At 36.5% G+C, this 13351-nt stretch overlaps 1 protein-coding gene across 6 annotated transcripts in view; it reads right to left on the reverse strand.

Moving 5' to 3' along the window:
- Positions 1 to 1282: 1282 nt before the first annotated feature.
- itgb7 (integrin, beta 7) overlaps positions 1283 to 13351 on the reverse strand; it is a 34931-nt gene continuing 22862 nt past the window's right edge. For 3 of the 6 annotated variants that reach the window (XM_073954390.1, XM_021474125.3, XM_073954391.1), the window contains 7 exons: positions 10904 to 11044; positions 10609 to 10799; positions 9220 to 9437; positions 6391 to 6598; positions 4565 to 4740; positions 2756 to 2916; positions 1283 to 2597 (listed from right to left, as the gene is read on the reverse strand). In XM_073954390.1, the coding sequence (XP_073810491.1) occupies positions 2526 to 2597; positions 2756 to 2916; positions 4565 to 4740; positions 6391 to 6598; positions 9220 to 9437; positions 10609 to 10799; positions 10904 to 11044 (1167 nt within the window). In that variant the 3' untranslated portion in view covers positions 1283 to 2525. The remainder of the gene's footprint in view (positions 2598 to 2755; positions 2917 to 4564; positions 4741 to 6390; positions 6599 to 9219; positions 9438 to 10608; positions 10800 to 10903; positions 11045 to 13351) is intronic. The other 3 variants (XR_012408087.1, XR_012408085.1, XR_012408086.1) reach the window with 1 other exon arrangement.

A 13351-nucleotide genomic window follows, 5' to 3' on the forward strand; every position in this document is an offset into this window, starting at 1 on the left:
GAAAGCGAAGCCGCGCACATATTTAAATACTGCAAAGCCTATCGGGAAACCGCGGAAACGTCTCGGAAGAGGAAATACACCATATGGCACGGGTAATGTAGTTTTTTTACTTTCTGAGACACAGTTGTAGTCGTCTTTTTTACTGATTTCACTGACAGAAAAAATCTTAGTTTTTAAAAATAAAATATGAAATGGCGACGCAGTGGCACAGTAGGTAGTGCTGTCGCATTACAGCAAGAAGGTCGCTGGTTCGAACCTCGCCTCTCCCTCGGTTCTCCCTGCGGTTGCCTCTGGGTGCTCTGGTTTCTTCCAAAGACATGTGGTACAGGTGAATTGGGTAGGCTAAATTGTTCGTAGAGTACGAGTGTGTGTATGAATGAGTGTGTGGATGTTTCCCAGAGATGGGTTGTGGCTGGAAGGGCATCCGCTGCGTAAAAACGTGCTGGATAAGTTGGTGGTTCATTCCGCTGTGGCGACCCCGGATTAATAAAGGGACTAAGCCGACAAGAAAATGAATGAATGAATAAAATCTGTAATCTCATTTAAACAGATGGCTTTTAAATATATTCACATACATTGCATGCATACACAACACTTGTGTAAAGTTTTAATTTTGCTGTTTTAAAGTAAAACATGTAAAAACAATACAGCATACAAAATTTGCATTAGAAATGCACTTTTATTATTATTTATTATTTTTATAACCAAGCCCAAGCAAAATTCAAAAGACAACTGATTTAAATGAACTGAAATATTGATAATAAAGAAAGATTAAAAGAAATATACAATATACATTTTTTAAATTAGTTTTAAACGCACATTTATTATTCAAAATCTTTCATCAAGTCCAAACACAAAAAATAAATAAAAATATACCTTTTTTTTTTTATTAAACATGAGATAAAATAACAACATAAAACACTTAGCAGTAAAGCTAAACAGGTATCAGGTTCATGCCATGAAAGGTTAATTTGCCATACCTTCTGGAATATACCGTACATTTATAGAAAGTTATTTTGGATTACACAGTAAAATAAGCTGTCTAGTTAACATTCAGGTTTTCTTCTGCTACATAAGACATATAAAAAAATCAATTTTGATTCTATTGTTGAAAAAATATAAGATAAATGTGCATGATAAAAAGTGAAACATAATTTTTGTGCTTTCTAATTGAAGGATGACTGTGTGTGATTTATATTGTCAAAGTATATGTGGAAATTCCATAAAACTTGTTCCACAAATAACGTTAAACAGTCCTTATTTAAATCAAATAAAAACAAAGGAAGTTCTTAAATTGTTTAATGGGTTAAAAAATGCCAACATGTTTGGATGACATTGTTCAGTTTTACAGCTGGTTCCACAGCTCTATTTAGTCACAACAGAATCGCTTTGTGTTCTGCAACAGTTGAATTAACGTTGAATATATCACACTATTTATAAACTTCCTGTTCCTTATCACAATGTTTTTATGGTTAGCCTAGACCAGTGGTTCTCAAACTTTTTTCACCAAGTACCACCTCAGAAAAAATAGTCTCTCCAAGTACCACCATAATGACTGCTATTGAAATACACAGTAGGCCTACCGTAATTAAGCGGCTACAGCTCTGCACAGTTCACAAACATGGCAGATTAATTCCTACTATTATGAATATTTATTATTGTCAGCCTCTTTAACATAATAAGTAGTTTGAAAAATAACACACATCTAAAATAAAAAAAGATAAATAAAACGTCAACGTTTAAATTAAAATGTGATTTTAAAAGTTAATTAATAAAGGCACTGTTTTTAAAAAGTAAAAAAAAACTGCTGTGCTCAAATGTAAAGTATCATAAAGCAGCCCATTCATCAAAACCTGCAAATGTATTCTGGGGATCTCATAAATATAGGTTATACTGTACCGTATGTCATAATATTCATAAAACTCTGTTTGATAAATTTTGAAATATACACTGCATGTATATATGACTTATTTGTTTATCTTTAAAAATCTGAATGTTAACTTGTATTTTAAATATATGAATTGGATTTACATATTTAAATTAGATCTGCTTACTGCTCGTTAGAGTTGGCTATATGTGTCCCAGAAGCAAGTTATGAAACTTATACCTGTCAACATTGGGATATAAAAATATGAGATACGTCCCCAACAACCGTTACAAGTATAGGGAGGAAAATAACTTCAAATGATAGAATACATAACAAACATTAGAAAAATGAAAATAAATAAAATGTTTAGCCTATTAAAATCAATTTCCTGATCACATCGTTGTTATCGTACGCGTCAAAGGGTTAAAAGTGTGTTACATTTTTTACTTGAATTATACAGCGTTTCCTCTATGTAACACTAAAAGGAAGCCTGCATACCACTTGTGAAACATGTACCACAGTTTGAGAACCACTGGCCTAGACTATACATTTTGAACACAGTTTCAAGCTGCACAGTGTGAAATGTCTAAAAGAAAAAAGTGAAAAGAAACATGAAACTACAATAGCAAACTCCCAGAACTCTGCTCTGTCTTTAAATTTATGCTTCGTTTTGCATATGCAAAGGGTTCATCACTGTTGTCGTGGCACCTTTGAAAAGAGGATTCTGGGCCTGAATAAAACAGAGAGACACAGGATTTTTAAACAGCCAATCTGTACTTCATTTATTTTATATTTATTTAATCATTTATAATATATGAATAGATATATTATAACAAGTATAATGTGCTCCACATTTAAAGTTAACAACGCTGTATGCCTGTACATCACCTCTTTCCACTGCGTCTGATTCTGCATTTTGACGAAGCTCTGATATTCTCTATAGTCGTACAGCTCCAGGAGGAGACGGTAAATAATGATTATTATAATGCCAGTTATAATGATTCCAGACACAGAGCTGCCGATGATAACTGCAGTCTTATCAACAGTATCTACAGAGACAAATAAAAAAAACTGTTACCATTCACATTCAACATTGCTTGAAATTTTGCTGTTAATTTAATCATCCTCATTCCACTTGTTTTGTAACTTTTTTCCTCATTAGAACATTAAAGAAGATTTTTAGCTGAAACTGTGGTCCTTGGTTATTTAGATCATGTCAACAGTTGAGCTACCAGCACTTTAACAGTCAAAAAACTCATGGACAGGCAAAGCAAAATGAAGTCCTGAAATCTTATGAAATGAAATAAAACAGTTAGCGCAAGAAGCTGATTTATTTACAGTGTTTTACCTTTAACAAATAGCCTCTGCAAATGGTCCAGAATGCATATGCAACGCTCTGGAGCACAAGCTCAAAGAATCAACCGTAATATATTTAAGACTCACCAGTATTATCAATGTTTTGCCTATATTAATTGTCTATTCATTATCAAAGTGGTAGACATTAACTAGCATTTTATGAATCACTAAGGGCCACCCCATATAGAAAAATGATACGTAGAAATGTGTGCAAATGACATATACGAGTCAAGTTAATAATTTTACATACATAAATAAACCATATGTGATATATGAAACATATTTTGAAATATTGAAAATAAATTGTGGTGTCACGGTGGCGCAGCACGATCGCCTCACAGCAAGAGGGTCGCTGATTCGAGTCAGTTGGCATTTTCTGTGTGGAGTTTGCATGTTCTCCATGTGTTGGTGTGGGTTTTCTCCACAAGTCCAAAGACATGCATTATGGTGAATTGGGTAGTAAATTGTTCGTAGTGTATGTGTCTGAATGGGAATGTATGGGTGTTTCCCTGTACTGGGTTGCGGCTGGAAGGGCATCGGCTGCATAATAACATGTGCTGAATAAGTTGACGGTTCATCCGCTGTGGCGACCCCTGATTAATGAAGGGACTAAGCCGAAAAGAAAATGTATTTACATGTATATGCTGTATATACGTGTGTCTGTGTGAGTTCATATGGCCAAATATTAACACACATATATATATATATATATATATATATATATATATATATATATATATATATATATATATATATATATATATATATATATATATATATATATATATATAATTATAGTTAATATATTTATCATATATGCATATTTGTAATTACAATGGTTGAAAAATACATATGTTAGTGGCCATTTTTGCAGGATTTTAATATGTTATATATAAGACATACATTTTAAATATGTGAAATCCAAAAGACCTTTACTCAAGAATATATATTTTTATTTTTAAGCTGAAACGACACAATTGTTGAGTTTTTTGGGGGGACATCTTAATTGTTTTATGTTCAATCTACTTAATTTTGCTAAAACAATTTTGTCAATATAATAGATTTGTGTTGGGACAACATGAGTGAATAGTGTAGAACCCAGAATGTTTTACAGTGTTGGAACTTGTATGACATTTATGCAATTTGCATAAATTTCCATATACATATGTATCAAATTTCTACATGGCTTCTATGTAATTTTCTTTAATAATACACATTAGAAAAGAACTAATTCATCATGGTTGGCCTGAGGATGAGTAAATTATTGGTATATTTTCCTTTTTTATTTACATTTAGGATCTAAACAAAGTTAAGGTAAACCGTTAAGGCATTCATACTTACGAGGCAGGTCTGCATATTTAACATTAACTTCGCCACTGGCCTTAAGCTCCACACTGTATGAAACGTGTTTATATATGCAAGACAATTCATGAGTGCCTTCAAGATGTTTTACTGTAGCATTGAAACATCTCTCATGACAGGAGCCGCTACCTTCCAAATGACATGCCAAACAGTCCCTGCAGAGACGAGAAGTATTATACATACATGCAAGCTTGAGTCAGACATTTTGATACAAAGAATAAATGTCTAGTACATTACATTCAAGGACTTTTATCAGTCGAGCATTCCCTGCGAATCAAACCCATGACCTTGATGTTGTTAGAAATCGAATGATAATAAAAATAATGAGTAAATAAAAAATAATAATGACAAAAAAATGGAATTAAATGAATTTCCCCAATTTGTTCTGCTCTCACTTTATGAGGTACGCCTTACTAGTACCGGGTTGGACCCCCTTTTGCCTTCAGAATTGCCTTAATTGCCTTTTTGACATAGATTCAACAAGGTACTGGAAATATTCGTCAGAGATTTTCTATATTGACATGATAGCATCACACAGTGTCTGCAGATTTCCTGTTCCATCATATTTCACTGTGGGCATAAAGGAATGGACATGCTGAGCAACAATACTCAGGTAGGCTGTGGCGTTGACACGATGCTCAATTGGTACTAATGCACCCAAAGTGTGCCAAGAAAATGTCCCCCACACCATTACACCACCACCATCAGCCTGAACCATTGGTACAAGGCTGGATGGAGCCATGCTTTCATGTTGTTGACGCCAAATTCTGACCCTACCATCCAAATTGTGCAGCAGAAATAGAGGCTCATGAGACCAGGCAACGTTTTTCCAATCTTCTATTGTCCAATTTTAGTGAGCCTGTGCCAATTGTGACCTCAGTTTGCTGTTCTTTGCTGACAGGAGTGGCACCCGGTGTGGTCTTCTGCTGCTGTAGCCCATCTGCCTCAAAGTTTAACCTCAGTTGTAACAAGTGGTTATTTGAGTTACTGTTGCCTTTCTATCAATGCGAATCAGTCTGGCCATTTTCCTTTTGCCTCTGGCATCAACAAGGCATTTGCGCCCACAGAACTGCCGCTCACTGGATATTTTCGGACCATTTTTGTAAACCCTAGAGATGGTTGTACGTGAAAATCCCAATAGATCAGCATTTTCTGAAACACTCAAACCAGCCTGTCTGGCACCAACAACCATGCCACAATCAAAGTCACTTAAATCATCTTTCTTCCTCATTCTGATGCTCAGTTTTGACTGCAGCAAATCGTCTTGACCATGTCTACATGCCTAAATGTATTCAGTTACTGCCATGTGATTAGCTGATTAAAATTTGTGTTAACAAGCAGTTAAACAAGTGTACCTAATAAAGTGGCCAGTGAGTGTATAGTTTTATGTCTAGTAAAAATAATATACGCATGGTCACTGGCCAATGGTGTTTTTATTAATTTAACCTGTCATCATTTAAAAACATGAAGTTACATGATTGAAAACCACATTTCCTTGATAACCACCTGAAATATAATAAGCCATCATTATTTTTATTTTAGTTACCTTATTATTTTAGTTATCCATGCTTTTAGTTTTGTGGTTTTATTTTTTGTATTACTTAACAAGAATAAAATTGTAAAGTGTTGTAATACGTTGCATAATAAGCTTAAATGAGGACCAGACATTATTTCAGAATTGAGGCTTACTGTATGAACAACAGAAAACATGCAGAGGAAACAGCCGTTGTGGTTTAAAGAAACAAACCCACACACAAAAAATCTTGAACTAGATATCAGAAGACAGGAAGAGACAAAAAACTCACTTGAACAGCTCGCAAGCGTCCATGAAAGCAGAGCAGTAATCTCCAATGACGCCTGGTTTACAATGACAGCGGTTGCAAACACATTCCCCTTGACCACTGCAAAGGCCCCAATCATTCTTACACTTGTCTTGGCTAGGTGAGCACTCGCACGCGGAACCCGTATATCGGTCTCTACATTCACATTTACCACACTCGCATTTGCCTTTACCTGCAACAAACAAACAAATAGAGAAATCTATTAGATCTGTGAGTTGTAAAAAATGACCTGTTTACTCCACCATCAAGCAATCCTTGGTCAGTGTACGCTCAAAAAAATTAATTTTGTTGCTTGTTCAAACTACATATTTAAAATGAGCTGAAACAACACAATTCTTTTTTTTTTTTTTTTTTAGATTGTTCAAGACAACTTAAACTCACAGGCCACTTTATTAGGTACACTTGTCCAACTGCAAGTTTCTAATCAGCCAATCACATGGCAGCAACTCAATGCATTTAGGCATGTTGACATGGTCAAGATGATCTGCTGCAGTTCAAACCGAGCATTAGATGGAGAAGAATGGTGATTTAAGTGACTTTGAATGTGGCATGGTTGTTGGTGCCAGACAGGCTGGTCTGAGTATTTCAGAAACTGCTGATCTACTGGGATTTTCATGCACAACTATATCTAGGGTTTACAAAGAATGGTTTGAAAAAGAGAAAATATCCAGTGAGCGGCAGTTCTGTGGATGCAAATGCCTTGTTGATGCTAGAGGTCAGAGGAGAATGGCCAGACTGGTTCGAGCTGATAGAAAGGCAACAGTAACTCAAATAACCACTCGTTACAACAAATGTAGGCAGAAGAGCAACTTTGCATGCACAACATGTCCAACCTTGAGGCGGATAGGCTACAGCAGCAGAAGACCACACCGGGTGCCACTCCTGTCTGTCCTCCTGAGGCTACAATTGGCATAGGCTTATCAAAATTGCACAGTAAAAGATTGGAAAAACGTTGCCTGGTTTGATGAGTCTTGATTTCTGCTGCAACTTTTGCACAGTAGGGTCAGAATTTGGCGTCAACAACATGAAAGCATGGATCCATCCTGCCTTGCAAAAAACGGTTCAAGCTGGTGGTGGTAGTGGTGGATATTATTTTATTTTCTTGGCACACTTTGCACCCCTTAGTACCAATTGAGCATCGTGTAAACGCCACAGCCTAGCTGAGTATTGTTGCTGACCGTGTCCATCTGTTTATGACCACAGTGTACCCATCTTCTCATGGCTACTTCCAGCAGGATAACGTGCCATGCCATAAAGCGTGAATCATCTCAGACTGGCTTCTTGAACATGACAATGAGTTCACTGTACTCAAATGTCCTCCACAGTCACCAGATCTCAATCCATTAGAGCATCTTTGGGATGTGGTGGAACGGGAGATTCGCATCATGGATTTGCAGCCGACAAATCTGCAGCAACTGTTTGTTGCTATCATGTCAATATGGACCAAAATCTCTAAGGAATGTTTTCAGTACTTTGTTTAATTTATGTCATGAAGGATTAAGGCAGTTCTGAAGGCATAAGGGGGGGTCCAACCTAGTACTAGTAAGGTGTACCAACTAAAATGGCTGGTGATCGTTTTGTTTCATTTTCAATCCACTGAAATTTGTTAAGATAACTTAATCGATTTGTGTTGGGAAAGCATGAATTAATTTTGTGAAACCCTTTATTTTTTAGTGTATATGACTTGCTTTTGTAAGACGAACACAGTCGAACGTGTTTTTTTATTTTATGCTAATGATGTTGTATAGTGGCCATTTTTTGAAGCATTCAAAAGTGCATAAATCTGTTGAAAAATGAAACCATGTGTCGTCTTTGGGTTAACAGGTCTTATGAAGCGGATCGATGTGTTTGTTTATGAAAAAAATGTTAAAACCTTTAATTTTTTTAACTTAAAATCAATGACTTTTGGCTGCTGCCGAATGCACACTCAACAACTTCTTGGCTGACCTGTGACTCGCAAGACACATTCGTAGTAAAAGCACCAGTAGTATTTCAGACTTATGTGCTCAAGAGCTAGTGATGGGATAGGGTTAAGGGAGGGGTTAGGTGTACACATTAAAAACACCCGGTCTGAACGCCGATGAGAGTAGAAAAACAAGAAGAAAAATGTCACTGTAAATTCATTGTTCTTCATTTTCTGTGGTAAACAAACTGTGGTAACAAACTATTATGCAATGGACGCATCGACTGTATGTCTGACTGTGAGCTCAGCCAAGAAGTTTTCAGAACAGATATTGGGCGGCTGCTGGAAGTTAGTAACTTGAGTTTATAATTTAAAAAAAATAGAAATATATTTGTAAAAACATCAATCTGCTTTGTCAAGTCAACTCCCGGTGTCATATGAACTGTAAAAAAATGCTGGGTTCCACACAATTGCTTCACATTGTCCCAATACAAATTGATTAATTTAACTGAATTGTTTTTGCAAATTTAAGTGGATTGACCATAAAACAATTAAGTTGACCCTAAAAAAACTCAAGAATTGTGTTGATTCATCTCATTTTAAATAAGTGTGAACAAGCAGCAAAAATATTTTCATGAGTGTGTGTTAGTTTTATCCCAGATCTGTGCCTTGGAAGCCTAAAAAAGGGCCAATACTTAACACTATTATACATCATGCAAAAGCCTTGATGAATTTTCAAACTACACCAAAAAGTCATATCCACTCACGATGGCTTGATGAGTATTCATTATTAACTTTATTTTTGGGTAAATAATTCCTTTTTGATGCCAAAACGTAAAGAAACAAACACATCAAGACAAAATCTTTACACCGCTCACTACTGTACGTACCATTGCATCTCACTCCATTGCGTTTTTCACAGCTGTCAGGATCACACTCACAGTATTTTCCGCTGTACTCGTTTCTACACACACAATTGCCACATTCACAGGATCCTTGGCCACTGCAAACAAGTGATCTGTTGTTGGGCCGGCAGGAATCCAGCATTTTGATGGTATCGTTCTGTTGCACGCAACTGCAGTTCTGACCCAAGTACCCTTCGTCACAGCTAACACACACACACACACACACAAAACATAGTACTGAGTCAAACATTAAGTAAGTCATGTTGTAACGATCATGCACGATGTAGACAGAATCAGGGGTGGATTTAGTGATCTGGGAGTCCTAAGCATATATCTGCCTGCCTGCCTGTCTGTCCATCCGTCTATCTGTCTGACTGTCTGTCTTCTGTCTGTCTGTCTGTCTGTCTGTCTGTCTGTCTGTCTGTCTGTCTGTCTGTCTGTCTGTCTGTCTGTCTATCTATCTATCTATCTATCTATCTATCTGTATATGTCCGTCCGTCCATCCATCCATCCATCCATCCATCCATCCGTCTGTCTGTCTGTCTGTCAGTCTGTCCTTCTATCACTCAATCTTGTTTTAAATGTTTTAAATGAATTAATTTCATCATTCTTGTTTTCTTTTTAAAACTAAATATTTACCTGATTTGACTGCTGGACTGATCTATGATTGAGAGGAGGGCGATGCATGGATGTAATAATTACATAATTTTATTTTTTAGACCCTCAAAATAGAAAATATGATGACTACTATGTTAAATAGTATTTGCATTCGAAAAACAACGTGTACAAATAGCAAAACACCATGGATTACCTGCCATACCCAGTCTCTTGCTCAAAATCCTTAGTTCATCTCTCAAATCTTAATTTCTGTGTCAGTGAATGTGTCCGTGCGGTCAGAATGACAAATCCATGTGTCATTGTATGTGTCACATTACTTAGTTGTGTTGTCAATATAACAGTGTGCTCTGGAGGAGTGTTCTGATGTAAACTATGGCAAATTTAACTTGTTCAGCCATTTTGCATGTAAAGACTTATGCTATGAACAAATGATTCAATGTTGTAGGAGGTGAAACTATTTAACAGAAACCAAAATAATCAACTTCGATCAACATGGCATAAACAATTGATAATGTAGGAAACATCAGAGAATTGCACATAATCATTTGCATGGATGTACAAAAGCATTAGAAAGTTGTTCAAAGGAATAAGAAACTGCTTTTTATATGTGCACAAGTGATGCAATAATCTGAAGGTTTAACAAATAGCTTTGAGAATTTCAATTCTGATCTGAGAAATGGACCAAAGCGACTGAGAAAAACAGTAAATGAAAATGGGTGATGTAGTTGTGTGTTCTGAGACACTAGGGGGCTCTACCTGCACATGCCACATGACAGATCTCCTTTATGGTTGCAGTGTTCAGAAGACTTTTCTGCAGCTCCACAGTCACACTGACACTCGGTATCCACTGTAATCTTCACCTCCTCACTGATGCCTTGCATTTTGATCCGGAATATCTGAGGCTCCTTCAGACATGCTGTTGCATTCAAACGTACTTGGAACGTTATCTATAAAGCCGCAAGAAAAACAGAACTTCTTCATTCTTATCAGATGCAACATATGTTTTCTGGTATCTGATAATTCAGATGGTGTCACTGGTGGAGGTGCTCACCTTCTCATGCTTGATGCCTTGACATTCTCCTTTTTCCCTCCATTCATTGGCCGCCTGATTGTCTTTACATTTCGACCTGTAGGACACCATCAGTTCTGCTGGAGCTCCTTCCTGCTCCAACACCAGTGTAGACGACAAGTTCTGGCCCACAGATTCAAACATATTCAGTGTGACAATATGGGGATTTTAAGCATCAAACCAGAAGTGAAAACTGTGTTTACTAGTTGTATTAATTCGCTAAGAACTACGATACATTTTTACAAGAATTTTTAAAAGACACTCCCTAAAATGATTCAGAATTACAATAGATTATGTACTCCAACATCTTGTCAGGCATATTTAGAACAAGAATCATTTGATGACGTATTAAAAGACTCTCTTGCAGCGTCAAAATATTCATTAACTGCCATTTTTAATATTCATACTTTGCCATTAACCTTCCAACCACTAGATTTACTTCTTTTTTAACTTTCTTTGTTGTCCACAAGTGAAAATTTATCACAGAAAAAAACAGGCAACACAAACATATTCAATGTCATCACATAAATCACATTAAAAATTTCAATTTACAACCCTATACATACTTAAAACGTGCAGCATTTAAAATTCTAATGGCAGTCAGCACAAAGGACATTTGATACATATTTTTCCTTACATGAGGTTGTCGTAAAACGTCTTTTTGATGGTAGGAAATTTTATATTTAAGTGAAGGGAACAATCTTCAATAATGCCATGTGCTTTCTGTTTAATTCTCATTGAATACATTTCATTTCAAGAGTTCGCCCTTAACTAATGAATTATTATAAAGCTTGTTTGGCATGCTGTCCCGGGAGAGAGCCCTGAACTCGTGAGATCCTCGTGCCCGGGGCTCCCCCCGTTTCAGGCCGAGAGGGAAGTCCGAGTTCAGGTAGGTCTCGAGTGTTCCCCTGCTAATAATGTTGGAAGTAGAATAAAATGCTATGAAGTGTCTATGCTGTCAATTTAGATTTGTCAATTTACTTATGTTACATGTTTTTGGTCTGTGGGAGGAAACCGGAGAGCCCGGTGAAAACCCAAGCAAACACGAGGAGAACATGTGAACTCCACACAGAAATGCCATACGAGTCCAGAGTCCGAGCCGGTGGCATTCTTGCTGTGCGACCGTGGTGCTAACCACTAGGCTTCCGTGCTGCCCTGACTAGGAAATGGGAGGAGTAGGGGTGGAAGGGGGGGTTCTTCAAGATGAAGATGGTTGAGGTAATATACTCTGGTTATTTATAGTGGTTAAGGAGTCGTCTGATTGGTGAATCAGCGTTAGCTAATGTGGACCAGGTGCTATCAATCATAAGCGCGTGCTCCTCTCGAAATTAGTTTATAAACAAACTTCACTTGGTTGTCTGCTTTACCTACAATTGAACTGGCAATTTTTACTACTCAACAATTTTTGCTTTTCCTTAATTGGCAACTGTCCATACCATGCAATTATGTTAAAACTCATAACATTTCAACCAAGTTCTTATACACCATCTCCAGAAAATCTTGACTCACACCAAATTGTTTAAACCTCCTAATGAGATAAAATCTCTGCATTGCTTCTTTTAGATGCACTCTGCCTTTGCAGCAAATGTCAATCCACTGTCAATAAATGTTCCCAAATATTTAAAACATCCAACGGTCTCTATTTCATGTCCCTCAAGGACCAGAGGTTTCAACCCTTGACTAAGAACTAGTTTGTTTCAACTAATTATCATCTCCTTGGTTTTATTAAAACTGATCTCCAGTGAACCCCTTTTACACCACATTTAAAGCAAATTTATATAACTATAGTACAAGGTATCTCCTTCTGTTCCTGTTTTAGTCAACCGACCAACAAGTGCCATATCAAATGCATATTTAAATAACTTAAAACCTAAATCCTAAATCTCAAGTTCATTTGTTCAATTTTGGGCAAGACGTTTTAATAATTTAAATAATTTAAAATACAGTATAATCAAATCTAGCATAATCACTTTCTTTAAAATTTTTTTTAATAAGTTTGTGTTTTTTAAAATAAATATATGTTGCACTGAACATCCATGGATTGTCTTTTTAACCATATTTTGACTTTTTTTCTGAAATTATTGAAGAATCAAAGTAGACCCGTTATTAAATTTAATGTCTATACAATCGCCTACATTTAATTTCATGTGGATGCCAAATTGGGATGTTTTGGGAAATTCTTATAAATAACAGTTTTTTTAACTAGCCTTAGCCTAATTACTAATTAAAGACTTTAAAGCAGGGGTCACCAATCTCGCTCCTGGAGGGCCGGTGTCCCTGCAGGGTTTAGCTCCAACTTGCCTCAACACACCTGCCTGAATGTTTCAAGTTTACCTAGTAAGACCTTGATTAGCTTGTTCAGGTGTGTTTGATTAGGGTTGAAGCTAAAATCTGCAGGACACCGGCCCTCCAGGAACAAGTTTGGTGACC

This window comes from Danio rerio, chromosome 6, assembly GCF_049306965.1.
Source record: "Danio rerio strain Tuebingen ecotype United States chromosome 6, GRCz12tu, whole genome shotgun sequence".
NCBI classification, from domain to species: Eukaryota; Metazoa; Chordata; class Actinopteri; order Cypriniformes; family Danionidae; genus Danio; species Danio rerio.